Source organism: Peromyscus eremicus, chromosome 23, assembly GCF_949786415.1.
Source record: "Peromyscus eremicus chromosome 23, PerEre_H2_v1, whole genome shotgun sequence".
Taxonomy (NCBI): domain Eukaryota; kingdom Metazoa; phylum Chordata; class Mammalia; order Rodentia; family Cricetidae; genus Peromyscus; species Peromyscus eremicus.
In genome coordinates, this window is record NC_081438.1 from 14,598,672 (window position 1) to 14,611,854 (window position 13,183).

Consider the following 13,183-nt stretch of genomic DNA (forward strand, 5'->3'; position numbering starts at 1 on the left):
TTGCTGTGGCAGCAGATCCATGGGCCTCTTAGCTGGAAGGGGAGGACCATGTTACTCTAAGCTGATTCAAGGTGTGCACCCCCACCGCCCAGCTTGAACCAGCCTTTACCAGCCGAGGATTCTCCACGACACAGGCTGCTTTGGGGGCAAGGAACCATCTTTGGCTGGCATTGAAGGAAACCCAGAACGTGACTTGGCCCAAACCAAGAAATATACAGATTTTCGAATAAAGGAAAGAGGCACTTTGGGCTGATATTCTAAGGTTCTTTGGCTTTGCTCATAGTGCATTTGGTGTTACCATTGAGAAAACGTGAGATGTAGAGGGTGGCCTCGACACAGGAGTATCCAGAACCATGGCTGCGATGCTGTGTAAACGTACAGCGGTCTTTGAGGAATGGCATGCTGTTTCCTGGAAGAACTAACACGAACCTGGCAAACTACAACTCTTTAAAATTTACTGCCTTGGACATAGAACACCCCTCTACTCCCCTACCCATGTACAATTCTGATACCAATAGGTTTTATTTCTTGTGTGTGATTGTTTGCCTGGATGTGTGTATGTGCACCATGGGCATGCAGTGAAGTGACTAAGGAAGCCAGAATAAGGCATCAAATCCCCTGGAACTATAGTTACTGGAAGTGAGCAACAACGTGGGTGCTGGGAACCGAACTCTGATCCTCTCTGCAAGAGCAGCAAGTGCTCTGAACCTCCAAGCCATGTCTCCAGCCCCGCAGTGTGGTTTCTTCACATCTTGGATGGAAAGAACCCACGGTGTCCACCGGGAGCACAGAGTTGCAAAATGAACAGGCTTGGTGGGCAGGGCCAGGATCGGAGAGCGGGAACTCTTACTCTGAACAAATCATGGAGCGCCGCTGGCCGATTGGTGGTTGCCATGGCTTTTGGTACTTTCGCTAAACGTGTAGACGCGGGCTCTCTTGACCTGGACCAATCACGACATGCCTATCGCCGATTGGTGGTTGCCATGGCTGCGGGCGTTCAGCTTGGCAACATGGCGTCGGCCGGGCGGCGAAGACGGCAGCTTTCTGTCCTCCGGACTTCTGCGGGCTTGTGAGGCTGATCTGGCCCCGGGATGGGATCTCTGTCACCGCTCGGCCTCACGTGGGGGCTCCTCCTGCTGCAGGACGTCCTAGGACCGCTGCGTGGGGACCCGGGTGTGTATGGCGGGGTATGGCCTGCATGGCCCAGGCTGAGGGAACCTGGAGCTCCTAGGATCCCGGAAGCCAGGGCCATCTAAAAAGCCAGCACGCGCACCCCAGGCAGAGGTTCTGCACTGGCTAAACCCTCCCCGCACCCTTCCTTCTTTCCTAGTTTTCATCCCACCTTTCATCCGAATGTCCAGCCCGGAGGTCAGCGCGTCCCTGGTCGGAGGCGGCGAGGATGTCACCGTGTCTCTGACTCCGCTGCAGGTCGAGAAAGGTAAGAGTCTGGCTTTTCTTGGGAGGGCGGGGGCTGCCCGCAGAGCTGCTGGGGTGGGGAAGAAAGGCAGTGTCTCTGTGTGTTGTAGAACAAAGAGGCCCCGGGGACAGGTTCTAGAAACGGGAGCTTGAAATAAAAGTGGCCAACAAGCCAGGCATGGCATGCACACGCCTTACACTGAGGAGGCAGAGGCAGGTGGGTCTGCGAGTTCCAGGCCAGCCTGGTCTACAGAGTGAGACTTTTTTTGTTGTTGTTGTTGTTTTTTAATTTATTCCACATTCTTTCCGTTTTTTTTTTTTTTTGAAGATTTATTTATTTATTATGTATACAGTGTTCTGTCTGCACATATCCCTGCAGGCCAGAAGAGGGCACCAGATCTCATTACAGATGGCTGTGAGCCACCATGTGGTTGCTGGGAATTGAACTCAGGACCTTTGGAAGAGCAAGCAGTGCTCTTAACCTCTGAGCCATCTCTCCAGCCCGTTTTTTTGTTTTTTTTCCAAAGAAAAAAACATTGTACAGTATTCTTTGAGCTAGCCCCCTGAGATTCCCACACAGCACCTCAGGGTTCTCATAAGAACATTAGCATCTATCTTTATCCCATTGACAAAGGAGAACTAGGACTCTGATGCCTTGCGTTAATTTCTCCCTTAGGAGTGTTGCCATTTCCTACTTGTGGTGGTCTCAGCAATGATACAGGAGATTGGAATGTGACCGTGAGCCCCGGTGTGGTAAGACCTGAGGCACCTGTAGAGGCCTCCTGTTTAGGCTTTGTGCAGGGCTGTAAGTGTGTGTGTGTGTGTGTGTGTGTGTGTGTATAAGATTAGGAAATGGGGATGGAGATGGTGGTGCACACCTTTTGTTTCAGCGCTCTGGAAACAGGCAGATGGGTTTGAGGTCAGCCTGGTTTACATAGCAAGTTCAACGGCAGACAGAGATACACAGGGAGATCCTGTCTCAAAAAAGAAAAAGAAAATCTGGAAATGGAGCTGTGTACATGGCTCAGTGGTTAAGAGTTCTTTCCAGGGCTGGAGAGATGGCTCAGTGGTTAAGAGCACTGACTGCTCTTGCAGAGGTCCTGAGTTCATTTTCCAGCAACCACATGGTGGCTCACAACCACCTGTAATGAGATCTGGTGCCCTCTTCTGCCTGCAAGGACACATGCAGACAGAACACTGTATACTTAATAAATAAAAAAATAAAATAAAAAGAGTTCTTTCCAAAGAAAGAGCCAGAGGCCAGTTCCTAGTACTGGTGGCTAATAATACCTGTAACTCTAGCTCTGGGGATCCAGCATTTTTTTTTTTTTTTAGGAATTATTTATTTATTTTTATTTTATGTGTATTGGTGTTTTGTCTGCATGTATGTCTGTGTGAGGGTGCCGGATCCCCTGGAACTGGAGTTACAGACAGTTGTGAGCTGCCATGTGGGTGTAGGGAATTGAACCCAGGTCCTCTGGAAGAGCAGCCAGTGCTTTTAACCTCTGAGCCATCCCTCCATTCCCAAGCATCTAGCATTCTTTTTGGGTCACTGTTGGTATACACACACACACACACACACACACACACACACACACACACGTGCGCGCGCACACACACAAACACACACACGGCGCGTACACATACAAACACAATTATAAATAAAAATAAAAAAATTTTAAAAATCAGTAATTCAAACCAGGCAGTGGTGGCGCACGCCTTTAATCCCAGCACTCGGGAGGCAGAGACAGCGTGGGCTACAGAGTGAGTTCCAGGACAGGCACCAGAACTACATAGAGAAACCCTGTCTCAAAAAAAAACACCCCCTACCAAAATAAAAATAAAAATCAGAAATTCAGCTGAGACTATGGTTCAGTAGGTAGAGTTCTTGTCCGGCATGTGTGAAAACCTACATCAGTCCCAGCATCATGCATGTGCATGTATATATATACACTCGCTAAATAACACACACACACATACACACTACATAACAAAAGTAATCATAAAAAAAGGTCCAGCACTTGGGTACCACAGATTGGTTGAAAGTGAAGGGGGTGTGGCCATTCTCCTATCATCAGGTCTTCTGTGAAATGAACCACCTTGTATCCGACTCTTTGGTCAAGCGAAGCAAGGCTCACGAGTGCGTTTACAGTGTGTCCTGTGACGCGTTCTCATCATTACAGCTGCTCAGGGTGAGTCACAGCCATGTTTTCCTTTCAGAGCGGGCTGGAAGTGACAGTGCGGTGGAAGAGGGGTCCTCACTGGTGCGCCCCGAACGGGACCACCTCCTTCGCAGAGCTCCCGTGCGTCGTGCAGACTCTGCTGGTTTCCGCCTCCCACAATGCATCCTGTTTGGCGCACCTGCTCATTCAGGCGGAGATTTACCCCAACACGTCTGTGACCCACAGTGCATCAGGCAAGAGACATCTATGGTCAAAACATTTCTGTCTGTCACTATCTGAAGATTGTGTAGTGTGGGCAGTTACGAGATGGGACTCTCTGGTTGTTATTTTGTTTTTGTTATTGTTATTTTGATTTGTTGTTGTTTATTTTGAGACAGGGTCTCACTGTGTAACCCTAGTTGGCCTAGAACACACTATGTAGACCAGGTTGCCCTTGAACTCACAGAAATCTGCTGCCCCTGCCTCCTGAGTTAATTTTTTTTTTATTTTGTATGTATGTGTGTGTGTGTTTGGGTGAGTATATGTGTACTGTGTGTGTGCAGGACCCTGAAGAGGCCAGAAGAGGGCATCAGATCCCAAGTACCTGGGATTACATGCAGATCCCAGGTCCTCTGCAGGAACAGAGGGTTCTCTTGACCACTAAGCCAGCTTTCCAGACACCTAGACTCAACTTTTGAATCTCTCCTGCTTTCCTAAATGTACTGTTTTTGTTTGTTTTTGAGGTTTTTGCTTTGTATCATTTTATTTAATTAAGATCTAGCCAAGGGGCTGGTGGTGCATGCCTTTAATCTCAGCACTTGGGAGGCAGAGGCAGAGGCAGGCAGATGTCTGTGAGTTCAAGGCCAGCCTGGTCTCATAGTGAGTTCAAAGACAACCAAAGCTACATAGAGAGACCCTGTCTCAAATTCACACACACACACACACACACACACACACACACGTCTGGCTCTCCTGACACATCTTTTGTAACCACTTTATGTCCTTTGGGGAGAAGGTATAATTTGTTTCCATGCATTGATCCCCGTGGCTGTACTTAAGATATTATTGATCAAACACTAATGGAGGCTGGCCGCCTTTCTCAGTGCTGACTCGAAAGGGCCCAGCACTCCTTTCTCTTCTCTTCTTCTGCTGTTCAGATGATGGCAGGAGCCTAAGCATGCATTCTCTATGTGGCTGCTGGTCCACCATGTGGCTGACCTCTGAGCCTCGCTCAATGATACGGCTCTCTCTCCCTCTTAAGCTCCCACCTATGAATCTATAATAAACTTCTTTCTAAAACTCAAAAAAAAGAAGGGACTGTGGGCGCAGCTCATGTGGTAGAGTGCCTGCCTAGCACACACAAAGCTGTGGGTTCAATTCCCAGCAATGCAGAAAACTGAGCAAGGTCATGCTTGTCTGAAATCCCGGCACTGGGAGGCGGAGGCAGGAGGATTAGGAAATCCAAGGTCGTTCTTGGCTACATAGTAAGTTGAGGACAGCCTGAGCTACATCATAATACCATGTTTCTTTAAAAAACAAAAACAAACAAACAAACAAAAAGCCGTGAGGGCTGCTTGCTGTAAGTGCGCCCACCATGGTTCTCTTGCCTGCAGCAGGCTCCAGCATCTCTTGCCTGTGTAGCTGTGGCTGGACTTGATCTTACTGAGCTAAGGTTAGACTCTAATTCAAAATCATCCTACCTCAGAGACTGAATGCTAGGATCATGGGTGTGCACCACCATGCCCTAATTTCAGTTGGTGTTTTTTTTTTTTTTTTTGGTTTTTCGAGACAGGGTTTCTCTGTGTAGCTTTGCGCCTTTCCTGGGACTCACTCTGTAGACCAGGCTGGCCTCGAACTCACAGAGATCCGCCTGGCTCTGCCTCCCAAGTGCTGGGATTAAAGGCGTGCGCCACCACCGCCCGGCCTTCAGTTGGTGTTTTGAGACAGAGACTCACATAGCCCAGGATGACCTGGAGCACACCCGAGGCTAGCCTGAGCTCCTGACCTTTGCCTTTGCCTCCCAAGTGCTAGGATGACAGGTACGAGCCACCATACCCAGCTCAAACATTTTTTAAGGGAAGAAAAAGGAATCTTTCTGAAGAAAGCAGTTTTTTTTTTTTTTTTAATGCTTAAAATGCAAAACGAGCCGAGAACATATCTAGTGTGTCTTTCGGCAAGCTCCTGGAGAAAGCTGGTAAAGAGGAAAATACTTGCAGGAGGTCCTTGCTTTGAATGTGTTTTCCTCTGTGGGCCGCAGATGCTCAGGGATGAAGGGTGCATGTTCTTCCAGAGGACCCAGATACAGTTCCCAGCTCCTTGATTGGGTAGCTCACAGATGGGGAACTCCAGCTTCAGAGGTTCCAATGATCTCACCTGGCACCCACACTCATGTATACAGACACACACACACACACACACACACACACACACACACACACACATAATTCAAAATAGATTTTTTTTGGAGACAGGTTTTCTCTGTGTATCCTTGGCTATCCTGAAACTCACTCTGTAGACCAGGCTGGCCCTGAACTCACAGAGATCCTCCTGCCTCTGCCTCCTGAGTGCTGGGATCAAAGGTGTGCGCTACCATCACCCAGCCAAAATAAGTCTTTGAAGTATTTTCCATACTAGGTTCCCATGTCCACCCAGCCTAGCCAAGTCAGGGAGTTCCAGGTTCAGTGAGAAACTCTGCTTTAGAAATGTAAGGTGGAATACCTGGCATGGTGGTGCACACCTGTGGTCCTGGCTCTCTTGAGGCAGAGACAAGTGGATCTCTCTGAGTTCAAGGCCAGCCAGGCCTATATAGTGAGATCCTGAGTCAAAACCAACAGCAGCTAAGGTGGAGAGAAAATATCTGACTTCAGACTCTGCTTCCACACACATGATGTGCACACACACACACACACACACACACACACACACACGCATGTACACACACACACACACACACACACACTCTTATACATCATGATTCAGCCTTTTTGTGAATCTCAAAAATGTGTCCATGCTTTGTGGAACTGCTTCGTAGCTGATCTTTTTCTGCCCACGTGTGCTTTTCAGATAACACGACTGTCATTCCTAACCAAGTCTATCATCCTCTGGGTCCCTGCCCTTGCGACTTGACAGCCAAGGCCTGTGACATCCGCTGCTGCTGTGACCAAGTGAGTTCTTTCTGTTACCAGGCTACCTGAGAGCATTTGGGAAACACCAGCAGTGTTTCATTTTTAAATCATTGGTTTGTTTGTTTTCCAGATAAGGTCTCATGTAGCCCAAGCTGGCCTGGAACTCTCAGTGTGGCAGAGAGGGCCTTGAACTCTTGATCTTCCTTCCTCTACCTCCGAGTTACAGATTGTGGGGTTTTTTTTTTGTTGTTGTTGTTGTTGTTGTTTTGTTTTGTTTTTCTGAGACAGATTTTCTCTGTGTAGTTTTGGTGCCTGTCCTGGAACTCACTTGGTAGCCCAGGCTGGCCTCGAACTCACAGAGATCTGCCTGGCTCTGTCTCCCGAGTGCTGGGATTAAAGGCGTGCGCCACCACCGCCTGGCTTGCAAATTGTGTTTGAATTGAGTATTTTCTCTTCTGGTAGAGTCTGTAGTTTGTGGAGGAAAGAGAAAAAAGTCTATGTCTTTGGGTAAAGTCACGTTTGGGAAAGCTATAGCTAAAGGATGCTTTTAATCTTACTATAGAATTTTTATTACATTTATTTATTTGTGGCGAATGGTGTGGTGTGTGTGTGTTGGGGGCAGTTATAGAGGCTTTTGCCACAGTGTACATGTGGAGGTCAGAGAACAGCTTGTAGGAGGTTCCAGGAATCAAACTCAGGTTTGGCAGCAAGCACCTTGACATGCTGAGTCACGTGCATGCACACACACACACACACACACACACACACACACACACACACACACCTTTTTTAATTTTATTTTATTTTATTTTTTGGTGACAAGGTCTCACCGTGTAATCTAGGCTGGCCTCAAACGTAAGGCAATCCTCCTGCCTCATCTTTCCTGAGTGCCAAGATTGTAGGCACAAACCACCACACCCAGTTTCTAATACGTATCTTAAAATCTTAAATTTAAGAGAAATGAGAAGCATGCTCGATAGTACCCAGGGAATTTTGCACAAACATGATTGTATGTGGTTGAGATGCATTGATTTCTTGGCTGCTGGGTCGCAGGCCGGTGGCCTCAGGGGCTGTGTGGTCGTGCTTGCTGCTGCGAGCAGCGGCCGGTGTTGCAGTTGGCGCTGAGGGTGCCTTCACTGTCCTTTTCTCCATTTTCAAGGACTGCCAGCCGGAGGTGCGAGAGCTGTTCCAGCAGACCTGCTTCTCCGGCGTGTTTGGAGGGGACGTCAACCCTCCCTCCCACCAGTTGTGTGAGGCTGGCACTGCCCACGAGACCCCTGACTGGTTCCCCTTCCTCTGTGTGCTGTCACCCCCTTCCACCTCTCCGTTCCTCGGGCACTTCTACCACGGCGCCATGTGAGCAGCTGCTGCCGGGAGGGGCCTGCTTCCTAGGCTCGCCAGGTTTCCTTTACCGGCCCTTGACTTGGGTCACATGTTTTTCCTCACTGGGTTGCCGTTAGCGAGGCCATTTCTCCCAAAGTGTCGGAAAGAACTGAGAAAAAACCCCAGCAGATCCAGCCGGCTGTTGGCAACGACTTTCCGGCATGGGTGAAGGAGCCAGGGCCCCTCAGGGACTTGAACTTTCTGTGTTTTATAGTTTAGTATCTTTGTTGTTGTTTTGAGACAAGGTTTCTCTGTCCCTGGCTGCTCTGAAACTCACTCTATAGACCAGGCTGGCCTCGAACTCACAGAGATCCGACTGCCTCTGCCTCCTGAGTGCTGGGATTAAAGGCGTGCAACACCACTTCCGCCACCACCGCCACCGCCACTGTCACTGCCACACACACACACACACACACACACACAACCCTCACTGAAAAATTTACAACTATGATCTTTGTAAATAAAACAAAGAAGAGCTGGGGTTGGGGTTGTATTCCTGAAACCCCAGCAATCAGGAGGCAGAGATGGAGGATCAGGAGTTCAAGGTCATTCTTGGCTATATAGAGAGTTTGAGGCCAGCCTGGGCTGCATGAGCCCCTGTATCAAAGCAAAGAGGAAGCATTAAAGGGTGATTTGTGTCTCAGCAGATCATTATAGTGTTTTTAATCATCTTTTTTTGTTTTTTAAGGGTGCAGGTGGGGTAGGGTGGGGGGGGGGAATGGAACTTGAGCCTAAGTGCAGGCTAAGCAAACACCCTGGGCCCATGCATAATCTCTCTTACCAACTTGCAGTTCCCCCAGACATGACCCTGCCTTCGAAGCCCATCTGTTCCTCGACCTAAGAGACTTCATGGATGCCGGTTACAAACAAGGAGATCCCATCATGACCACGACGGGGTATTTCACCGTCCCTCAGGTAACGCCTTCAGTTTCAACGCTCGGATTTAACTAGTGTCGTCCAACTGTAAGACTCTCCTCCTAAGCAGCTGATTTTCCTCCTGTGCGTTGACTACTAACAGTCTCTAGATTGAAAAGACTCATTCTTAACACACACACACACACACACACACACACACACACACCCGTCTTCACTAAGTCACAGCGTGTATAACAACACCAGGAGTCTCTGTGCAGATTCCTCAGAGGCGGTGGTCAAGCTCCACTTCATTCCCTTTTGGTGTTTTGTGTTTTTGTGGTGCTGGGACTGGAACTGAGGGCCTTGTGTACTCCAGTCAAGTGCTCTACCGCCAAGCTACATCCCCAGCCCCAGCAATTTCTAAGAAGCTCTAAGTATGTGACTGTGTATAACATTCGGAATGTTGAAACATCCTTGAAGGCTAGAAAGTCTTTTGGGAAATCTTTGTTTTTTTTCTCAAGTCCATCATTAGTAGGACATCATGCCTGTGGGAGGAAAGCGTGGGATGCATGACAGTTTGTTATTCCTGTGAAACTTTTTGTTTGTTTGTTTGGAGGCAGGGTTTCTCTGTGTAGCCCTGGCTGTCCTGGAACTTCCTCTGTAGACCATGCTGGCCTCGAACTCGCAGAGATCCTCCTGCCTCTGCCTTCTGAGCGCTGGGATTAAAGGCGTGCACCACCACCACCCGGCTTCCTGTGAAACTTTTTATGTTATTGAAACTCTCTGGGGGCAGGAGGTGGTCCTTAGCCGTAGAGTTTATTGTTATTCCGTGTGGGGCCCTGACTTGCCCACCTCCCTCAATATAATTCAGGTTGTGCTGAGGGAGCGCTAAGGTTGAATATAGTCTTGACTTGTTCGTGGACAGGGCCAGGGCCCTTCCCCGAGCGTATGAGAGAAGGACTTGGCTGAGTAGTGGCTTCCAGATTTTGACTCCCTGAAACTGGTCACCTTGAGTCCTAACTTGACTTTGTCCAGCAGTAGCAGTGGGCAGCGGAAAGCAACTTGGAGTCGGGTAGCTTTGAAGCAGGGTGGCGCACTGTAGCCTAGACCGGTCCTGAGTTTAGAGCAGTCCTGCCTGAGCGCCCCCAAGTGCGCAGGATCGCAGGCTTGAGCACCACGCTTGGGAATGCTCTCAAGACGGGAAGGAGAAATCGGTGTACCGTATTTGTCCCTTGCCCTCAGGTGTCCCTAGCGGGGCAGTGTCTGCAGGATGCCCCAGTGGCTTTCCTGAGGAATTTTGATATTAAATGTACCATCAATCTGGAAGTGCACCAAGAGCGAGATGGCGTTGTCCCTGAGAATGTGAAGATCCGCACGACGGGAGGTAGGCTGCCTTTGCGGTTAGAACGGGGTGGTAATAGGGAAGCCCTCCCTCCCCTGTGTGTAAGCCTCTGGCTCAGCGTCTGTTATGGCTCATCTGTTGATTGAGGAGGGTGTTTTCCACGGGAGAAGTGCAGTCTGTCTGAACAGCACCCTGCACATGTGGTCAGTGTTTTCCTCTCAGCAAGCACAGAGCCCCATCACCCCAGATCAAGCACCGAGGCCCACTCACCCCAGACCAAGCACTGAGCCCCATCACCCCAGATCAAGCACCGAGGCCCACTCACCCCAGACCAAGCACTGAGCCCCATCTACCCCAGATCAAGCACTGAGCCCCCCTATCTTTATTTTCAGTTAAGTTAGGTCTCCATAATGTCACGTGAGTGCCACTGGCTTTCTGTACAATACTGTGTACCCTACACTCCTGAGGAGCCCCAGATCTTTCAGTACCGGCAGAGAGAGTCAGCATCTTCTCAGCAATGAGCCACTGAGCACTTGGCTGTCTCTGCATTCCACATCGATGGAACCATTCCTTTGCAGCTGGATCCTGAAACCCTCCCTAGGGGTGGGGAGGGACCGCAGAAGGATAGACAGACTCATGTGAACTGAGAAACTGGGATAGGTCAGGTCGGGTCCTCTAACTGCCACTATATAGAATAACCTGCAGCCTCAGCTATATTAGGTACATCACAGGGGGAGGCTAGCTAGTCTCTGTAGGTCTCTATAGACAGTGGTCTCGGGCTCTGACTATCCAGGAGGAAGGTACAGCTGCTAGGCTCTTCACATACAGATGAACGGTTTGTAAACACTCACACTCAGAAAGTTTTGCCTTTTTTTTGTGGTTACAGTGAAGGGTATTGCTGCCCTGATTTCCTTCTCAGATCATTTGTCATTTCTATACTGATTTTTTTTTTTTTTTTAGTTAAACTTGTATCCAAACATGTTGCTAGGGTTTCTCTGTGTAGCTTTGCGCCTTTCCTGGAACTCGCTTTGTAGACCAGGCTGGCCTCGAACTCACAGAGATCCGCCTGCCTCTGCCTCCTGAGTGCTGGGATTAAAGCCACCACCGCCCGGCTGCCTTTTTTTTTTTTTCTTTTTTGAACCTGGCCTGTATACCTGATGGCTTTGCTAATTTCCCATGGGCCAGTTGATCTTGGAGTCCATGCTCATGTCCAAGTACACCCTCACTCAGGACCTCACTCACCCGGGCTTCCTCTTCTCCCTGCACTTTGCTCTGTGGCCCTCCTGACCTGCTTCTTTCACTTAACATCATCTTTTTTGTTTTTTGGGGCTTTTGTTTTGTTTTGTTTTTTTCCAAGATAGGGTTTCTCTATGTATCCCTGGCTGTCCTGGAACTCGTTCTGTAGACCAGGCTGGCCTCGAACTCAGAGACCTGCCAGCCTCTGCCTTGAGAATGTTGGGATCAAAGGCGTGTGCCACCACCGCCCAAATGTAGCATCACCTTTTGAAAGCACGTGTGTCTCACATTTTCTTTTTTCTTTTTTTAGGGCCAACGAGTGTATCCTACTCTGTGGCTCAGCCACATTTCTTTGTCCATTGGTGGGCTGATGGATACTTGGCCTGTTGCCACCTTTTGGTTTTGTGACCAGGGATGGAGTGAGCATTTGGGGACACAATTTTGTGGGATATAGAGCGGGGTTGCCATGCCACGGAGTTTATTTGACTATCTGAGGGGACACAGACTCTTCCAAAGGGACTGCTCTGTGTTCATTCCTTGCCACAGCTCTTCTTACAGAGCAGCACTGTTTGTAGGTACAGTGAGGTACCAGGAGCAGAGGGACCTCAGCCTCTGACGATGTAGGAGGAGAGAAAGGGTGCCGGACCTCACCACAGGCATGGCTGCACAGTCGCCCTTTTCTTTTCTTTTTGTTGAGATAGTATAGCCTAGGATGACCTTGAAATCACTATATAGATAAAGATGACCTTGAACTCCTGATCCTTCTACCTTGTGACTGCTGGGATTACAGGTGTGTGTCACAAAGCCTGGCTCCCAGTTACCTCAATAAGCCTCCTGTAAATAGGGGAATGGCACCCGTGATAGATCACATGTCGCTGTGGAAGTTAATTTGTAGGGGGATATTCAATCATACTGTGAACAGTTTGCATTTGCGTTAATTAAGTAGAATTAACCTTGGATCAGGAGGCTGAGTTAGCAGCTAGTTGACTGAAAGTAATCACAGAGCACCAGAGGGCATCTGGGAGAGATCGAGATGCACCAGAAGGAGGGAGTGGATCTGGAGTGGTGCAGCTCTTTTTGTTTGGTGGAGCAGAAGGATGAGATCTTTGGGGGATGCCAGCGAGGAGAGAAGTCAGCTAGTTGCTACTCAACCTCTCTGAGCTAGCAGGTTTTCACCCCAGCCTTTGAGTCTTATGTGTAAATAGAGCGATAGAGATCTAGTTAAAGCTACTTTTAGTGTCAACAGCAGAGGCCGTTCGAGACCGTGCCTGCGGGAACAGAATCCCCGCCAGGCTGCAGCCTGAGTGGCTGGGCCATCACCAGAGAAGCAGGCTGGTAACTTCGGAGTCTCAATTGCTGGCTGAAATAGCAGTAGATTAAGGCTCAGCCACAGTGTTGAAATGAAAACAACATTAATTCTGTGTTCTTTTAGGCCTGGTCACACCCACAGTAACCTATGAGGAAGCCACTGACCTGGACAAGCTCATCTCTGGTCCAGGTACATCAGTGTTACATGTTCATGCCACTTCTACAAAACGCAGGTGCTGTTTCTTTTCTATTTGATTTTATTCTTGAGACAGGGTCTCACTATGTGGCCCTGGCTGCCCTAGAACTCCCTATATAGACCAGGCTGGCCTCGAACTCACAGAGATCCTCCTGCCTCT

At 49.0% G+C, this 13,183-nt stretch overlaps 1 protein-coding gene across 1 annotated transcript in view; it reads left to right on the top strand.

Moving 5' to 3' along the window:
• The first annotated feature begins 974 nt into the window (after positions 1-974).
• The window catches only part of Tctn2 (tectonic family member 2), a 26,432-nt gene continuing 14,223 nt past the window's right edge, over positions 975-13,183 (top strand). The window contains exons 1-9 of the mRNA XM_059249383.1: positions 975-1,173; positions 1,331-1,438; positions 2,093-2,169; positions 3,637-3,832; positions 6,642-6,742; positions 7,863-8,059; positions 8,878-9,001; positions 10,184-10,325; positions 12,952-13,017. Coding sequence (XP_059105366.1) covers positions 1,092-1,173; positions 1,331-1,438; positions 2,093-2,169; positions 3,637-3,832; positions 6,642-6,742; positions 7,863-8,059; positions 8,878-9,001; positions 10,184-10,325; positions 12,952-13,017 — 1,093 coding nt within the window. The 5' untranslated portion in view covers positions 975-1,091. The remainder of the gene's footprint in view (positions 1,174-1,330; positions 1,439-2,092; positions 2,170-3,636; positions 3,833-6,641; positions 6,743-7,862; positions 8,060-8,877; positions 9,002-10,183; positions 10,326-12,951; positions 13,018-13,183) is intronic.